This window comes from Rhinolophus ferrumequinum, chromosome 9, assembly GCF_004115265.2.
Source record: "Rhinolophus ferrumequinum isolate MPI-CBG mRhiFer1 chromosome 9, mRhiFer1_v1.p, whole genome shotgun sequence".
NCBI lineage: Eukaryota > Metazoa > Chordata > Mammalia > Chiroptera > Rhinolophidae > Rhinolophus > Rhinolophus ferrumequinum.
This window is the reverse complement of record NC_046292.1, coordinates 10,246,940-10,266,163: the sequence shown is the minus strand read 5'-3', so window position 1 is coordinate 10,266,163 and position 19,224 is coordinate 10,246,940. Positions and strand designations below refer to the sequence as shown.

The 19,224-nt window shown below is 48.2% G+C and overlaps 1 protein-coding gene across 12 annotated transcripts in view; it reads right to left on the bottom strand.

Annotated features, from left to right (window-relative positions):
* Positions 1-19,224, bottom strand: part of FHAD1 (forkhead associated phosphopeptide binding domain 1) — a 122,473-nt gene that overhangs the window by 53,318 nt on the left and 49,931 nt on the right. For 11 of the 12 annotated variants that reach the window (XM_033115852.1, XM_033115850.1, XM_033115854.1 and 8 more), the window contains exons 7-14: positions 16,315-16,438; positions 14,384-14,514; positions 12,351-12,440; positions 11,164-11,268; positions 7,486-7,593; positions 4,927-5,010; positions 4,035-4,187; positions 2,881-3,076 (exon numbers count right to left, since the gene is read on the bottom strand). In XM_033115852.1, coding sequence (XP_032971743.1) covers positions 2,881-3,076; positions 4,035-4,187; positions 4,927-5,010; positions 7,486-7,593; positions 11,164-11,268; positions 12,351-12,440; positions 14,384-14,514; positions 16,315-16,438 — 991 coding nt within the window. The remainder of the gene's footprint in view (positions 1-2,880; positions 3,077-4,034; positions 4,188-4,926; positions 5,011-7,485; positions 7,594-11,163; positions 11,269-12,350; positions 12,441-14,383; positions 14,515-16,314; positions 16,439-19,224) is intronic. The other variant, XM_033115856.1, reaches the window with a different exon arrangement.

Below are 19,224 nucleotides of genomic sequence, written 5' to 3'. Positions count from 1 at the left end.
GCTCCTCACGGTGTGGACGTGGGCTCTCTCCTTCTCACTCAATACTTTCTTCCTAAGTTATATCATTCACACCTATGGCTTTAACCATCCATCCACCCACCCACTTATCTGTCCATCTGTCCATCCATCGATCCATCGATCCATCGATCCATCCATCCATCCATCCATCCATCCATCCATCCATCCATCATCCCATAGATATTTATTAAGCATCCACTGTGTGGCACATATTCTTCTGGGTTCTGGGGATACATGACTAATACTGATTTTCAGACTAGACAGCGAGGGGTACAGCTGCATTCTTGGCACCTCATCTTGGATGTCTCACAGGTACCTCACACTTATCTTTGCCCTCAAACCTGGTGCTCATGCAGCATTCCTTATTCTGGATCTTAGTGAAGGAACCACACCTGTCCTTCCGCACAAGCCAGGAACCTGGAGGTCTGTAGACCCCTTCCGCCCTGTCACCTCCTTTCCAACCATATCCAATGCCACCACCGAGGCCTGATGATTTATCTCTTAAATGCCCTGGGAGTCTTCCCTCCTTCTCCACCCCCACCCTTGCCCTACTGCGGGCCACCATTATGTCTTGTGATAGCCTCCTCACTGGTCTCCCAGTGTTCCATGCTGGCCACCTCCCAGTACATTTTCTACTCATGGCCAATATGATAATCTCCAAATGCAAACCTATTCCGTCAGTTCCTTACTTAAAACCTGTCATGGGCTTCTCGCTGCTCTAGGATAAAGCAGAGTTTCTTACTAGGGCCCTGCCAGTCCCCCCGTGGCACAGCCCCTGCTGACCTCCCTTGCTGGCCCTGCCCTCCCCCCACCCCCGGTTTATTCCAGCCCCTGTGTTCCATGTTCCCCCCACCCCACCACACTGCTCTCTTCACCCAGAAAGTCCCCACCCCGTCCCCTCTTTGGCTAATAGCTCCCGTGCATCCTGCACGTGCCCTGCCCCCTCCCCCCACAGGCAGGTCAGAGCCCCGCACTTCTTTCCAGCAATTGTCACCATGAAAGTTTTACTGTGAGTTTTTTTTCAATCAATGTCCACCCTGTTCCTCTCTGAGACCATAGATCTATGAGGGCAGGGGTAATGTGTGTCCCACCCCCCCCATATTTTATTATGAGACATTTCAAACGTGAAGTGGGAGGAATTTAGAGCCAACATCTTGGATTCTATACCCGTTTCTGACCCCATTATATCTCCGCCCTGCACACGCCTGGTGTCTAGGAGACATGCCACACATCGTCGTCGAAGGGAAGTGGTTCCTGTCCTTCCACCACGAGGATAAAGACAAAGTGAATAGGTGCAAGTGCAAGAATGTTTATTGCAGCATCACCTATAAGTGTGAAAACCGGAAAGCACTTAAATGCCCACACAGAGGACTGGCTAAATAAATTATGGTAATCCTACACAATGGGACCCCCTGCCGTCAGTAACGATGATGGAGATCTATGTGTATGGACATAAAAGGATGTGCCTGAGGTCCCATTAGGAAGAAAACTAAAGGAAAGTGGATATGACACTATTGTTTTGTAAAATTAAAAAATCAGGAAACATATAGGCAGCGTCTATTCCACGCCAGGTGCTAGTCTAGGTACTTTGCATAAGCACGTCGATGCATTTTGATCCTGACAACAACCCCAGGAGCGGGAACTCCTTATAATCCCCGTTTTGCAGGCAAGGAAACTGAGGCATAAGGAGGGTAAGTAACTTGCCTAGACTCACATGGCCATTTCCATGGGAAACCGCTTCAGAAGTTCCACCCAAAATATAACGGTAGTGACAATACCAAACGCTGGTGAGGACGTGGAATGACAGGAACTCTCATTCACTTGGGAATGCAAGATGGTGCGGCGACTTTGGGAGACGGTTTGGTGGTTTCATGAAACCCTAAACATACTCTTACCACACGAGCCAGCAAACGTGCCCGTGGGTATTTACTCAAAGGAATTGAAACGTTATGTCCACACAGAACCCGCACAAGGGTTTATGGCAGCTTTGCTCCTAACTGCCCAAACCGGGAAGGCAACCAGGATTCCTTCAGTAGGTGGAGAGAGAAACAAACTGTGGTACCTCCAGACAATGGAGTATTACTCAGCACCAAAAAGAAATGAGCTATCAACGTATGAAAGGACATGATGGAAACTTAAGTGCGTATGACTAAGTGAAAGACGCCCATCTGAAAAGGCTGCTTACTATGTGATTCCAACTGCGTGACATTCTGGAAAAGGCAAAACTATGGAGAACGTAAAAATATCAGTGGTTGCCAGGGCTGGGGGTCAGGGGATGGATGACTAGACAGAGCACAGAGGGTTTTTCAGGCAGTGAAAATACTCTGTGTGATGCTACAGTGATGGAGGCGTGTCATTTCCACCACCAAGGGTGAACTCTACTGTGAACTGTGGACTCTGGGAGATAATGACGAGTCAGTGCAGCTTTGTCAATTGTAACAAATGGATGTTGATAACGGATGTTGATGACGGGGGAGGCCGTGCATGAACTGGGGCAGAGGGCACATGGGAATCTCTGTTCTTTCCTCTCAATTCAGCTGTGAACCTAAAACTCCCCTTTACAAAAGTCTATTAAAAACACGTTTATAATGGTGGTTACTTCTGAGAGATAGGATTTAGTATTATTTTAATTTTCCTATTTGCCTTTGCCACGTGTCATTTTTTCTCCAGCCATCAAGCCTCACTCATCTGTTTTTTTTTTCCCCCAAAGAAAATCACATCTCAAGCAGAGAAGCAAAGTCTGGAGGAGGGGACACTTGGCCACATACCTCAGAAGCCTTCCTCAACACATGTCCCATCGTGACGAGATTCAACGCGACATTTTAGAGTCATGCAACTGTATGAGAAAAACGTGCCAGTCACCTTTGTCAGAGCTGGATAACTGGATCCCGACGTCCCGGAGGACATGCTCAGTTGCCTCCAACCAGGACTGCGACAGACGCAGGATGTCCAGCGCCACCTTCTGGAGCCCGGAAACAGGTGGGCTCACCGGAAGGTACTGAAGAAGTTCGATCTCCTTCTTCAGGTCATCGCTACAGCAAGACATTTTCATGCAAGCCTGGAAAGAGATGTGATCATGAGGGAGGAGCCCAGACCCTGTCGCCAGAAATAGCGCCTGACGTGACCTGTGAAGAACGACATTCTCAGCCTCGCCACGAAGCAGGGGCTCCCGCACATGGCAGCACTGGGATGGCTCCATTTTATTTGCTTTGTTGAGGGGGGGCAGCTTTTATTTCATTTGCACTCTAACTTGGACTTTCGGTAGTCAAAGAGACCCCCACTTAGGCTTATTCAATTCCAAAGCCAAACTGCCAAGGACAATTTGGCTGAAATGAGAACCAAATTTGGCTACTTCTATTCATCAAAATTCCTGCTGAGATCAACACATAAGCTGGTCAGAAAGTGCGGTTTCCTGATTTGAAAGAGTGCTGACAAGCCAACATTTGCACAGACTCCCCAAATAGTAGCTGCTGATTTCCAGAGAAAGCAGAAGCAGCTGCCTGCTCTGATAAGCTGGATCCCTGTGTGGGGGCTGTGGGGGAATGGCCAGAACCCTTGGTCCCCTCCACAGTCAAAGGCAGTGGTGGTGAGAAGGGCCTTTCCATGGCTGGGCCAAAGAGAAAATGCAAATAGAGAGTGGGAATGTCTTTGGTTTCTCTGGAAATAACATGCGGCTTTTTTCTTTTTCTTTCTTTCTCTCTCTCTCTCCCCGCAATCCTTCCTCCCCTCCCTCTCTCCCTTCCTTCCTTCCTTTTTTGTTACAGTCCATGACCTCCCAAAGTCAGAACTTGGAGCATCCAGGCATCTTTTCCTTGGCTACACCAAGTTCACCTGGGAGGAATTTTTTGAGGTCCTTTGTTTTCTCTCCTCAAATAAGTTTCTCCAACGAGAGAAAAGGTGGACAAAAGAGCAGAGCATTTCTACCCAATCCGCTGCATGAAGGCTGGACAATTTCCCAAACCGGCAGCACAAATATTGGACAAAGGGGACATGTCGGGAAAGCAGAGAAGGGGCACCTGGCAGCTGTCTAGAGACATCTTCAGCTTCTCAATGTTCTCTGTGATTTCCTCCTGTTTGGAATTACTGAGCTGAGTCTCCTTCTGCAGGGTCCATTTTTTCTGCTGAAAGTGGATGTTGTCCTCGGTGACCTGAGTGATCTTCTCTATTAACTGGTGAGAGCAAGAAAAGATTTAACGTACAGGGAGGCCCTGGGGGGAGGGAACTGGGGAGCGCCAATGGAAGCCCCCGTCTCAGCAGGCGAGGAAGGAGGCCCTGCCATGTTTTGGCCATGGCTCTGGAGGAGGGCATCCGCTCTGTCCCTTAGGACACGTTTCCCGGGGTCACAGATTATTTTAAGAGCCCCAGGCCTGTACTGTTGCCATGAATTTGTTCTAGATTTCCCTGCCTTCTAGAAGCGATTCAGAACACAGCCTGACGCAATGGGCTCCGAGAGAAGGTCGGGTTCTCCTGCAGCCAGTGAGAGGCGTGTGTTCTTACCCACATGTTGACACCCAGGGTTGGAAAGACCAGCGGGAAGAATAACAAGGCCGTCATTACAGCCAGGAGCCCATCCTCACGGCCGTCTTTCTTCCCTCCTCACAAGGAACAAGCCAGAACGCGTGGTCTGTGGTGAGGCAGGCCTTTCCCAAAAGTCTCAGGAAGGTTAAATGTACTTGTCTGGCGACCAGAAATAGGCCTGACGGGTTTCATTTGATTTTCATAGAAACATTTCAAGGGAGTTTAACTGGCTTTTACTTTAAAAGCCAGAAAATCCCATAAAATCAAAACAAATCTTTATGGTGTAGTGACAGCGTGAAAAATATGTGCCACCAACAAAAAACAGGAACATATGCTCCCAGTGTCTGCAGTCCGGGTCCCCCAAGAAGAAAGCGCCAAATCCAGACGGACCTGTTGATCGGTGACAGGTTTGTCCAGGTGCGGCTTCACTCCTCCGTAGGTGGCCCTGATGACTTGACTCCTGAAATGTTCCAGCTGCAGCACAAAGGGAAGGCAACTGAGTCAATGGGGCAGCTGGAGCCGGCAAAGCCTGGGGGTGGCCTTTCCATTGCCGGGGCCCAGGAGAAATCAGTGAGAAGGGTCTGCACACCTTCAATGGTCCTTGTGGGTTATTAAAATCTCCGCCTCGCACTGGAAGGGGCAGTGCCCACAGAAGAGAAGGGAACAGCAGGTTTTAATTACATTTTCGGCCTGCCTGCCTAACTAACCCAACTGACGCATGTGGTCAGCACACACGTCGCAAGCCGCTTGCTGCCAATTATCCAGTGGGAAGCCTGGGGCTGGGAGCGCTCTTCCATGATTGCTAAGCTGGCACCAGGCTGTGAAATAAATATTGAGGCTGTCAGCCCAAGTAAATTGTGTAATCAGCGAGGGTGCCTGGGGAGAGAAGAATGTGCTCCCTTCTGCCATTTTGTGCCTCGGGCCGCACGTGTCCCGAGGACTCTGGCTACTGGATCCTTCTCTGTACCCCAGGGCCTGGTGCAGTGCCTGGCACAGAGGAGACCCTCAGTGACTGTTCCCTGAGGGCCTGTGCACAGAAGGATCCTCCACTCCAGTTCAACCCTTTTTGCTCAGTGCCTCCTGGGTGCTGGCGTTTTGATTGCGGTTGAGGGAACAGCACAGTTAAACTAAATCAAGGCCTATGGAATTATAAATTCAAGGTGTCCTAGGTTCCTTGAGAAGTGAGAGACAAAGAAGTCCAATTTCCTCTGGGAATTCACTAGCACGGTGGCCCTTGGCCTGGGTTTTTGGTTCAGTGGCAAAATGTGGTTGCTGAAGACTCTAAAACAGAGTCCTGAAAGGGCCAGAAGGGCCACTGAATCAGTTTAAAAGTCAACAGGTCCCCAAACACAGGAGTTTACCACACACTGTGACGTTCTGGGAAACCAAGTATTGGAGTGCTGACTCCCCCAAGAACATCCCTGTGGTCAGCCTGCCAGAAGCCAACGGGGGTACCTCCATGCCATCCTCTGGCTTCACAGCCAAGGGAAGTGTCCTAACTCACCCAAGGAAGAGGTTATGCACAGAGGGCCCTGTGAGTGATGGTCCCCATTACCACCAGAGGCCCCCACAGGAACGCTCAGGGGTGGAGGGACAGGTTCTCCGGGACGATGGGCTGGCCTGGAGTTGTGTCTGGGAGAGGGTGAATCTGAGACAGGGAGCAGGGCCATGCGTGTCGGGGGTGTGGGGGGAAGGTCCAGGCGGCACAGAGGGCTCATCCTCTCGAGTCTAGACCTGGAGGAACATCAACGTCTCTGAGGGTCCTCTGGGATGACCTCTGCCCAGAGTCATAACCAGGACCTTGGCACTTGGGCAAGTGGCACTTCAAATCAGGTGTATGTTGGGGTGCAGAGTGCAGGAAAGATGAGGGGGTAGCCCAGGTGCACAAAGGGAGGCCCAGAGGGGCAGGCTGTCTGCCCTTGTTAAGGGGTTGGCACCCTGCAGGACAAAGGACACTCGGGTGGTGATGGTGGATTATTTGTGGAAGGGGTTTAAAATCTGTCCAATAGTCAGCGTCATTATTTCACTTGTGTGTGCCTCTGACAAGACCCTGTCACACTGCTTGTTCAGGCTTCAGATGCTACCAAAGAGAAGGGCTTTGGGGGCTGGGCTAGGTGGGAGGAAGGATCCTTAAGGATTGAGGTTCTTAACGGTTTTTGGTGGTTCAGACACCCCGCTGAGAATCCAGTGAGCACAATGGTGGACCCTCCCTCCCAGAAAAAAACCACAAACACACGTACACACTAAACGTTCTTGGATGTCCTGGAGCCATGGTTGCCAGGAGGGCCCCCTCGAGGAGGAGGCCGAGGTGGGCTGCCCTTGGTGGCCATATTCCGGAGGGTCAGTGCCCCCATCCTGCATCCCGTTTGCCCTCCCTTAGCTTTTGGTGAAGCCTCATTTGCATGTTCTGGCCCTCACGCCTGTGCCACTGGGCCCTCTTGGGCCAGAGCATGAAAGAAATGGCACCCCCAGACCAGAGCCTGCTCACACCCTGCCCAGGGACTTCTCCATCTCCCATGAGCTTTGGCATTCTGGGGTTTTACTTTCTTAAGAAAAGGTGGCACTGTCTTATGGACACTGATGGTGACATCTGCTGGGGGCCCACAGGAAGAAAGACCGTGGTACATGGCAGGATGAAAAATGACAGGGAGAAAGTACTAGAAACACTATTGGGGTCAAGCGGCTCAAACCCTTCCCGGGAGGGAACTGCACGGCTGGTGCCACTCCTGGGTCAGGGTCTCGGGCAACGGCAAATGACTAGAGGGGCAGCTTCCAGCAGCAAAAGCCTCTTCGGGGGCGTCCTTTGGGATGCAGAAGCCACACAAGGCTTCTTCCCATGAGATAAATGGGAGAATTAAACCACAGCCGACTTCCTCCTCACCAGCCACTGGGGAGCAGAAAATCCTTGGGGAGCACGGGCCAATGAAGGGGGTGCTGGAGCACGCCTACCTGACCTACCGCCCTTTCCAAATTGACTCTAATGAGGTTCTCTCTGTTCCCCATTTCTTGTAGCTGAAGCAATTTCCTTCTGGAATCCTCCTGAAGCTTCTCTTCAACCTGAAAGGATGACGAAAGCATGCGCTTGCTGCTAATGTGATCATAATGCACTCTGGGAAATTCCTCTAGGAGGTCTAATGGCCTGGGGGAGTCCCAGAGGAGGAGGGACAGCTGCAGCCCAGGTGGCAGGGGTTGCAGGCGTGCCCGGGGCGGAGGCAGGCTCATATGGCTCCGTCTCCTAGGGGAAAGGGCTGAGCTCTGCATCCTGGGCTCAGCTGCGTTTGCCTGACCTCAGACTCCAATCCCAGCTTGGTCTCTAACAAGCCGTGTGACCCTAGGAGAGCTATTTCACTGCGCTGTGACTCAGTGTCCTCATCTGTCAAATGGGAATGATACTAGTACCGCTTCATGGAGGCGCTGTGGAGATTCGGGATATTTACACTTGTGCCAGTACTTCCTAAGGGCTTTGTGAGTGTGTTGGGTATTGGTGTAACCTATAAACATGGACAGCAATGTGTAGCCTTGCTCTAATGCCATTAGTAACTGGCCCATGAGGGTGCTTGGTAAATGTTATTATTGGTTTATTAGCATAACTATTTGTTGTTACCACTTTTAGCACACTCGCCAGTGGAATCCATTCTTGGAAGTGTTTAAAGTGGGGAAGCTCGTCTATTCATTCCGCCTTGCTTGGGTGTATAGTCAACTGGAGGGGAACCTAGGGGTGCTCAGTGCTACCCTCTGCTGGCCATTATAGGACCCTGCAGCTGCTCAATTCATTCTCAAACAAACATTTTGGGAGCATCTGCGTAGCCCAGGACTCTGGCACTATCGGGAAATGACACAAACTCTCCTAAGTAAGTGAAAGGATTGTGTATTGAAACAACCCCATAAGCTGAAGTGGGAGGTGTCACACAGACGTGACAAAAGACCCAGTAAAGCCCTTAAGAGTTTTCTTCTGGGTGGTGTGGGACAATGGGGGAGTACCTAACTAGTGATGTTATTTTGGAAACACCATCTCACCTCTCCAGGCCTAGTTTCCTCCCTGAGCAACCCTCCCAGGTTAAGCGTGCTCTGACCTTATTTCAGCAGACTTGTTAATACGTTACAAAAGCCAAGTGCAACCCTGGACTCTGCCCTGGTCTGTGTTCCCCATCTCACTGAATGGCCACCCCATCCTCAACCCCAAGCCTCCGAGTCACCTCCAGCTCCGCCCTGCTCCCTCTCTCACACCGAGCATTGTCCAAGCCTGTCGCTCTGATCCCTCTCCCCGCCCCTCTACTTCTCTGTTCCCACCCTGGTGCAAGTCCCTGGTCGGGCACTGAGAACCTTTGGCCTGTGACAACTGGCTCCTGGCCTCTAGTTTTTTTCCTTCTGGAACATTCTTCATGGTACTGTGAGAGTTAGCAAGCTGTCGAGCAGCTCTGTCTGACAGAACTTTCCACAATGATGGAAACGTGTCATGTCTGTGTGGTCTGGAATGGCAGCCGCTAGCCACATTTGGCGATCAAGCACTTGAAATGTGGCTGGCGTGACTGAGGAATTTTATTTAATTTTGGTACATTTCAATGTAAACAGGCACATGTGGCTAGTGGCTCTGCCACAGTCACCGGTGTCAGACAAACCCCACTTCCAGTCTCGTTTTGCCACTTACTGGCTGTGGCCTTGGGCTAGTTGCTGTAGTAGAAACTAGTAGCCTTGATTAAAATGAGGGTAATTTCTAGATCATAGAGCTGCTGTGAAGATGAAAAGAGATGAAATGCTTGGCATCGTGCCTAATCCATGAGAAATCATAGCTATCATCTGCACTGTTATTATTTATCACAAATGTATTCCCATTAGTCTTCCATCCAGGAGCCTGCCTTTCAGCAGCTCCTCTGTGCCCAGCGGGAGGTACCCCGAGTGCCAGAGTGACGCAAAGCACCAAGCCAGGGAGTCAAGAAGCCCTATGAACAAGGCAAATGGAAATGAATCCACCACACCCAGATAAGTCATAATAAAACTTCTGGAAATCAAGGGAAAGGAGAATCTTAAAAGCAGCCTGAGAAAAAAAGAGGTTATGCACAGGTACAACAGTCAGGCTTGTCAATCACTTCTCAATAGAAACAACAGGAGGTAAAAGAATGGAACGATGTACGCAGTGCTATTTATAAGCTGCTGAAAGAAAAGAATTGCCAACATAGAATTCAATACTCAGTCAAAACGTGTTTTAAGAATGAAGGTTAAATATACATTTTAAGACATACACATTCCCCCCCCACCGAGATAATCTGTCATCAGCTGAACCACGTTGAAGGAAAACACTAGAGGGTGTTCTTCAGACAGAAGAAAAATGATCCCAGATGGATAATCAGAGGTCAGAAAACACACGCATTGGAAAAGATAATGTGTGGATATGAATATATAAAAAGACCAACAATGTATTTGGGGTTTTAAGTATAGATAATAGGTTAGATGACGCTAACAGTGGCATATAAATCTGGAAGGGGTAAGTGAAGTTAAAGTGTTCTGAAGTCACTGCATGTCACGAACGAAGGCAGAATGATCAACCCATACTGGATCTCGGTAACACAAGAGTGCGTGTTATAATCTTTAGCGTGACCACTCTTTAGCAAGAACGAAAAACTCAATTGATACTGGATTTCATAAGTCAGGGTGAATGCTATTGCCTTCCTACTACTGAAAGAATTAAAGAGTGAAACATTTCCAAGCTCACAGAGAGAAAAATGGAACGATGGAAAACCAACCCAAAAGAACACAGGAAAGGAGAGAAAAGGAAATATACCACAGACACTACAACTGGCGCTAAGCAAGAAGGTCAGCGTTCACCCAAATCTACCAGCAATTATGTTTTATACAAATGGGCTGAAAGACAAAGACTCAAACTGGATTTTATAAAAATGACATGCTATTCAGAAGAGATAGGTCTAAAACTTAAAACAAAGACCGAAAAATTGTGAGAAAGATATGCCATGAAAACCCTAACCAACAGAAAGCCCGCGTAGCTGGTGGAGTTGCATTCATGACAAAATACGCTTTCAGGGAAAAACACTACTAGAGATAAACAGGGACATTTTATGATGATCAAAGGGTTTTTTCCAACAGGAAGTATTAAAATTCTAAATTTATATGCACTTATTAACACAGCCTCAAAATACAAAAGGCAAAAATTGGCAATATTAAAAGAAGAAATACCCAAATCCATGATCATGATGGTATTTTAAGAAAACACACAGACAGAACAATCAGTAAGAGCACTTACATTAGAACCACGTCATTGGCAAACTTGATTTAATGGATCAATTCTTTTCTGGATAATTTTACAGTAAAATTTGAAGGCAGTCCAGGGTAATGGTGACACATGGGGGCTTTGGAGTCACAGATCTGTGACTGGATTCAAGTGTCACATGGGGGCTTTGGAGTTACAGACCTAGGTTCAAGTTCTGCCACAACTACTCTATTTGAGTGAATATGGGTAATATCCTTCACCCCCGTGAGCCTCAGTTTTCCCACCTGTAAAATGGGGTTAACACCAGTAGAGACCACACAGGGTCATGGTAAGGACTAATGGAGACAATGCGTGCGGAGCCCTGGCCCAGGGCGCTCACTGCACCCACGCTGCCCAGGCCGTACCTTGCTCTTTTCTCGAAGTGTCTTGGAGATCATGCTCTGCTCAGCACTACTCTTCTTCAGCTCCTCCCTGAGCTTCTTTATTTCCTTCTCCAGGTCTTGGATTTGCTGAAAGAGTTTCAACAACAGGGACGTCAACTTCCCTGAGGGGTGGCACAAGCCGCGTTCGGGGCTGAAAGGTCCGAATCTTTGGAACTCATTTCATCGGTTCATTAAGGCTAGTCTGGTATTAGCTTAATCCCTTCCGTTGGGGGAAAATTCTACATCTGTAGAGCAAAGGAAACTTTTTTTTCAATTGATATTGGGTACAGAAAAATGATTAGTTTTGTTTGAAAATCCGCATGGACCCTGGATTGAACAGTCCAAGCTACCCATCAAGTCATTAGAATCTCTTTTCTTGGGGTGTATTTTTGAGATCAATCTAAATAAGGGCTGTTTGGGAGACACCATGGGCACCGTTTGGAAGAAGAGAACAATGACATTTTTCTTTTTTCCCATTTGGGGCAGAGCATAGAAATGCTCCCGACGTGGAGAAAAGCGTGACTCCCGGTGTCTGAGGCACCATGCGTCCCAGCAAATGGAGCCTGTGTGCCTGGTGACATACGGTGGGTCCCGCTGGCCAAGGAAGTGAATGTTTTCCTAACTACATATTTTCATTGTAGTTAGTTTTATAGTCACCTATATAAGGCAAAAGAAGCCTTTTTGTTTGGTTTTATAAATTGGTGTACAATTGATGTATTTCAATAAAAAATACTTAGTAATTTTGTGTCAATAATTGTGCCCGTGGCTATGATAAAAGTGTGACAGTGGGACATAAAAGTTTGGGCATCACAGGTCTAGACTCAAAGGACCACAGGGAATTTCTGGCAGCATGTGGTGTCCAGCTGGCCATCTCCCATTCCTGTCCCCATCCCAACCCCAGTCCAGTCCCAACGGAAGTCCAGTGAGGGGGCTGGAACCAACTGCCCAGAGAATCCTGGGAGAGTATGTTTTCCATGGTCTTTCCACCTATTTCATCCTTGAGGCTAGAGGCAGCACATCAAAGAATTATGAAACTACATCCACAAAATAAATGATCATAACGCCCTAGAGATTGTGCTATCTAATGGGCCAAGGACTCTTCCCCCAAAGCCTGAAGGTCAAAGTCTAGCATTTCTACAGATACCCAGGAATGAGGAAGTTCAACTCACGGATTTGCAGAGTTTTAACTCTTTCTCTTGGGCTTCCCGATGCTCCTTCTGAGCTTCTCCCTTTTTTAACTCCTCTTGCAGTACTGAGCACTGTAGAGAAAAAAGACAACAGGGCCACGTGGCGTCGTCTGGGGGGCCCACGTCCCTAGTTGGCCCCTCAGAGCATTTTCTGCGGTTTAATCCAATCACAGCCCCCAATTCCCACTTCAGGAATGTACCCTAAGGACAATGAGTAGCGAGGTCAGAGATCTGTAGGTTCAAGGATGTGTTTCCCAGCACTGCTGGCAACAGAAAAAGAAAAGAAACAACCCAAGTGTCCCACAACAGGAGACCGCCTCATTGTATCGTGTACGTCAGGAAACTATGACGCAGCTTTTAAGACCAATGACGAGAGCTTTTATTTATTAGCACAGGCAAACAGTTAGCATTTAAAAATTTAAAATGTGCACAGTATAAACTCACTATGATATATATACACACACACACGCACACACATATATGATTTCTTTCTTCTTTCTAGGTACTATATAGAAACAAGACCAGAAGAATATATATTAAAATATTAATGTTGATTTCTCGAAGGAGCATTTCCTTTATTGTCTTTTTTAAATTTTTGTTTCTAATATCATCTACTTATTTTTCTAAAATGAACACCATGACATACATAATTTAAAACAACATGGGCATTCCAAATGCTCCCGAGAGCAATTCCCTTGGTGGGGAGGAGCCTGTGTGCTGATGGACGGCACAGGCTAGAAAAGAAGGCAGACCTTATTCCGAGGTCAAGGAGGAAGGAGAAATGGGGAGAAAAATAATGCAAATGCACTTCAGGAAGTAGAATAGCCAAACAGGTGCTGTTTAGCATCAGCTGGACAACCCACCCAACACACACACACACACACACACACACACACACACTGCACATGTAACAGGGACCACAGGAGCCTAGGAAGTCCATGTGCTCGTGACAAATGAAGGCAGAGGGCTGGGTGAGGAGGCCGAGCAGGGGCAGAGGCAGGAGAGCGTAATTAAAATCAGCTTCCCATTTCTTCAAAAACGATTTTGCTATCCTCAATTCAAAGATGGGGAAATGGAGGCCAAATAGGTTACAGTAAAATAAAGCTCTGGGGTTGGGCCCTGGTGGGTCTGACCCCAAAGCTCAGGCTCTGCCTTTCGCCAGCTCCAAACTGGGTCTCGTACTAAGCACCAGATATTACTTCTTCTGCCTTTTCTTTGGAACTTCAAGATCTATTCCCACCCGGGCACCCCTGCAGACACAGAGCTAGCTCAGCCGCCGCCGCCGTGAATCTCTCTGAGTTGCCCCCCCGAGATGAAAGCCATCACATTTTATCTTGGCTCATCGAAACAGGAAAATCCTACAAACACAGAGAAGTCTTATCCTATAGGATGAGGATTCTAAAGTCAGGACTGAAGGCAAAACTTGCAAGGAGTCAAAAGTTACATTTAAAAAGCTCCTAACTGCCTACTAAGTTCACTTTACACAGAGGAATTCTTAACGCTCTAAAGTCTAAAGGGAGAAATGAGAGTCAGCATGTCTGCATCTGGACCCTCAAACCTTCTGCTTCTGCCACAAAAACCAGTGGTGGCCGGGACCATGACGAAGCCGGCGTGGTCCTGCTTGCCCAGCAAGAGATCCTGTTCTGTTGTAATATTAAGCCTTGCAGTGGCAAGACATGCTAATAACACGTTTGTTCTTGGGATTCAACAAACCAACTTATAAAAGGTGTCAGAAGCGTTTGCTGGATTTGAATATACCTCTTGCTTATTCTGAGCCACATACGTGATGTTCTTTAAAAACATGCAAAGAACTCGGCCCCCCAGCTTTTATCTTTCCAGGTGGGCGTTTGAAGCACCCAGTACCTATCCTCCCTATGCCCTTGGGCACTGGCCTCACCTCACCAAGGGGTGAGAGGAGGCAGGAACATTTGGGGGAGGGGACCCCAAGGTAAATGAGACGAGTGTGTCTCCTATTGGCCTGACAGCTGCAGTAGGATGATGACGCCATCACTCACTCTGGAGCTGAGGGCTTCAAGCTGGCAGCCTTTTTCTTTGTTCTCACTTCTTAGTTGGTTCACTTCCTGTCTGAGTTGTTGAACTTGCTCGTCCTTTGCTAACATGTCTTTTTTCAAAGATGACACCATCCCTGTTTAAAAAAAAAACACCAAAAACTCACAGAGGTCAAAGAGGCAATAAAAATTATTGTCATCACCACTGCTGTCAGCCAACTGTGGACAATTGAGACTCGGGGCCTATTTGTTACTGCAGCATAATTCAGCCTCGTGCTTCTCAAACTTGAAATGTGCATACGGAATACATGGGGTATTCATAAAGTGCAGACTCTGATTCAAGAGGTCTGGGCTGAGGCCTGAGGCTCTGAATTTCCCACAAGGGCCCAGGGAAGGCTGATGCTGCTGGTCCGAGGACCACACAAAGTGACGCAGTGGTATCTGGGACAGGCTGGAAGCGTGGATGAGATCTGGTGAGCAGGTGTAGGGGAGGAAGGCGAGGGCCCAGTGAGTTCATCCTTGTATTCCTGGTGCCCAGAGCAGCGCCGGGCCCTTCGAAGGTGCTCAGGATATTCCAAGTTAGCGAGGAACATAAGCAGAGGCCTGCTGGGTGGGGGAGGAGTGGGGTGTGTATGTAGAGAACGAGGCAGAGGAAAAGCCAGAGGTCAGGCTGGCCCGGGGCACAGCACAGATTCACAGAGACGGAGATCCACACATGGCTCAATGCTATGCCTGGCTCTTACAGCAATGAACACATTTCCTGCTGGATACTGGGCATTGTAGAAGCAATATGCCCAACCCAGACTCGCTGCCTGCTCCCCACCACCTGCTTCTGTCCTTCCCTTCTTTCTCTTTTAATGGCCCCATCCTCTTCAGGTCTCTAGACATGTCATTTTCTGCTTAAAAAACCCCAATGGCTTCCCATCACCCTTATTCTAAGAGTATTCTTAGAATAAGGGTGATGGGACTTAAGGGTGCTGGGAGTCCCCCGACTCCTCCTGAGATCTCGCCCCTCCCTCCCATAGCCCTCTGGTTTCGATCACTCCAGCGCTACTCCCAACACGATCAACTTGCTGTGACCCCAGGGCCTTTGCACTTGCGATCTCTCTGCCTGGAACACCATTCCCATTGGTCTCCTGACTGCTCCCCCTTTCACCTGCTCAGAGACCTGTCCTTGCCCACCCATAAAGCTATTCTTCCTTCGCTCCACCCCCTGAAGCACTTCACCCACCATGTTGCCCAGTTTTTTCTGAAATGGGCTGTTTAATCATCTATTTACTTGTTTCTGTCTGTGGCCCATTCCCAAATGTGAGCCCTGTCAGTATGGTGATCTGACTGCCTTGCTCAGGGCTCTCTCCCCAGCATGTAGAACAGGACCTGGCACCTAGTAGGTGCTCCATAAACATGTTGAATGAATGATGGAGTCCAGGCTAAGAAACAGCTGTGCCCTGGACCAGGCGTTATCTGCCCTTCTGCCATCCAAGTTCTTTAGTATGAAACTACTTCTGTTGGCCAATTAGAAAAATGTTTCCACTCGGGCCCAGTGTACTAGGGTGAGAGGGGTAAGACGACGGGTGCCTTACAGCAGTGACCCCGTTTTGTCCACATTGTAGTTTGTATTCATGGCAGGCTGGCCCAAGCCACATAACATCCTGTGTTCTCCCTGGTGAGGCCGGTGCTCCATGGACCTTCTAACTAAGAGATAACATTCACTCAAATATTTATCAGGCCCTGCCCGACTCAAACCAGATGGCATTAAACCTCGCTTGTGGGCAAGCTGCAATTCACTGACACTGGCTTCTGAAAGGGCTGCTGAGATCTCTGAGGCCGCACCCGGTTCAGTGAGCAAAGGTGTAGTGGTTGATTGGTGATGTCTGTCCCGGCCTTGGAATGAGGGGGAGGGTGGCAGCTCTGGGCTGACTCCTAAGAGAGCTCACCTGACGTGATGGCGTTGTCCTTTCTCAGGTTCTCACCCTCATTCTTCAGGGATGTGATTTCCGAGTTCCTCTCCGAAAGGGTCTGGCACAGCACCTGGCTGTAGCCTTTCTGTAGCTCACTGACCTGTGGGCAGAGACAACACGCACACAGTCAGCAGGGTGGCAGGGAGGGCAGCCCAGGCCTGGCGTACACACTGGTACTTCTCCAAGGTGGAACGGAAAGAGTCGGACTGATCTTGGGTTGGGGTGTTGGGAAACCAAGCCTTTTTGCTTTAACTAGTGGAAGGGACAACAGGGGGCCTGCTCCTTCAGTGACCGCCATTTCATATGCAATCAAAACAGGAATGTTATCTTTGTGCCCACATGGGCTCAGGCACAGCTATCATTGGGGACTGACGACACCTGACCCCTAACGAGCCTTCCTACGGCCTTTGGACTCCGAGCCATACACAGACCAGCCCTTGGTTCCAGACCATTCAGCACTGATTGGACGCAGAGCGAAGTTCAAGAGAGGGGAGCAGGTTACAAAATTAATTCGCTCCAATGCTAATAACCATCGTTTATATTGCACAGAACACTTCCGCCCGTTCACAGATGCTACTTCTTCCTTAGCTCCTCACAGTGTCATGCAAGGCGGATGGTCCCATTACTGTTCCCATTTTGCAAGTGAGCAAACTGAGACTCAGAGAGGCGAGGTCGCTTGCTCAGGGTCACACGGCCTGTCAGAGGTGGAGTTTTTAGCTGCCTGGTTCCAGGTCTTTCCACCTGGCCGCACGGCTCTAGGAACCAGCAGTGAAAGCCAGAGTCTGTAAATGCGGCCTTCAAATTCTGTCGCTGCTACTTCCAGGTGGTGTGAACATGGGGAGGACTCTAAATTCTGTCTCAACTTTTCATGCTGTAAGTGGGTGATGATGGTCCCAACCTGATAGTCAAAAGTATTTCAATTGTTCGGATGTGTACAAGTGCTCAGATCATGCCTGGCACACGGCACGCAGGTATCAGCTGTGACTATCCTGTCACCTGACTACCTACCTACCATATGTTTTGGCTTCGGCTTCTCTCATCTGTCTCGGGGGAAGGTAGACGAGTAATACCTTTCGTGCATGTGTGAGCCTTGTCTAGGCGCACTGAAACACCAGGGTAATTGTTATTAAGAGGAAACGTATTGTAGGAATTCCTGTTACCTGTCACATCATGTTGTAGGCAGAGCACAAAAAAAATGACAGAGGTGGGGCCTGCTCACATAATGTGGGTAAGGACCTCGCCACCAGAGGGCACACATGGTCTTTGTTCTTGGTTTCTGTCCCTGAAAATCTTGCCATCATTACTCTGGTAGAAGTAAGAGAACCATCAAGGTTTCATTTCATTTTCTGACTCATTTCATACACCACCATGGTTCAGATTCTATGACATTTGGGACAGTTACACTTACTTTTTCCCTGGGGCATCTGAGACATTGGGGAGGGGGGTAATGCTAGAAGGGGGGGACAGAGGTCACTCTGTCCCCCACCCTCCCCAAGACTATACTTTTGCACATTTGTGCTTTGGAACCTTGGAGTGAAAAAATTTATTTTACCTCTTACTGTTCTCTGTGGGGGAAATGCAACTTTTCCATAAAAGGTACTTGGAACAATTAAAAAAAATCTTTCTAGCTCTTTTCAGTTCAATGCTTTTATTTGCATGATACCAGGGGCACAACACAAACTTCCAGAAGGGATGGGAAAACATACCCGCCCCAGACTCCAGTGCTTCTGAAACATAAAATACTGCAATCTAAGTATCGGAGTTTTAGGATTTCAGATGGTGAGAAAATTCCAAATAGTCTTCAAACTCCTTCTCTTTCGCTACCAAAATAAATACCCCTATTGTCTACAACTGGCATAAATAGCAAGAAGTTTAACGTGTGCGATACCCTGAATTCTAAGAAAGTTAATGGCGCTAGGAGGAGTGATTGCTTCCAAGGATAATTTCGCTGCTAATTGGCACAGGTGGACAAGAGCTCACGGAGCGAAGCATTTTCTAGCGATACTGCGGTGGATCGAAGATGTTTGAGAGCAAATCATTACGTAATACTGTCAGAGGGACCACGGAGACCGTGTAAAATAATCAGACCAATAAATCAACCCACCACGTGGCTTATACTTCTGGCTGAATGTTCCGCAGGCGACAGAGTATTTAAGAAACCGAAACGTGCGTGGAAGAAACTCAATTTGAGCTCAAAAAACTGCACCCTCTAGGTCGGATATGCCTTGTTATAAAATAGTCTCCTTCAGGTATAAATGAAGATCAAGGAGTAGGGGAAGGCAACAGGATGATGAGTCAGTGTAATTATTTCTGGATAATTTTTCTGTACAAAAACCCCTTTTCCAGATATCATTAGCCACTTTAAACAACACTCAAGTTGTGACCTGATGACACCCAAAGATTTGTGGGAATTGCACCGTGCTATATGCCGAATACATTTCAACTAAATAAAAAAAGATATGTGGGAATTATTCATCCTGGTCCATGTACCCGGACAAGGCGAGTCACTCGCATAGGAAAGCTCTGATATGGGAGAATAACTGAAAGGGGTATTTCTCCATCCAGTGGCCAAACTGGTTCAGATCAAGAAAAAGATGCTCATGAATGAGTTGGTTACACGTCAAGGTAACTATCTGCAGGAGTAGCCCCCGTAGCACCTGCTACTCTCCTTATTTTTCAACAACAGGTCCAAAGGACAGTCCTTTGTTCGTTTAAATGTTAGAGCGCATATTTGTTCATTTGTTTATTCTGCCTTCCTCACTGGGACGTAATCAAGGGAAGGCGAGGATCATACGCCTCGTTCTCTGCTGAATTCCCAGGGCCCGGAAGATGGCATGACACAGGGTAGGCACTCCTATGAATGAACAAATGGATGAATGAATGAAT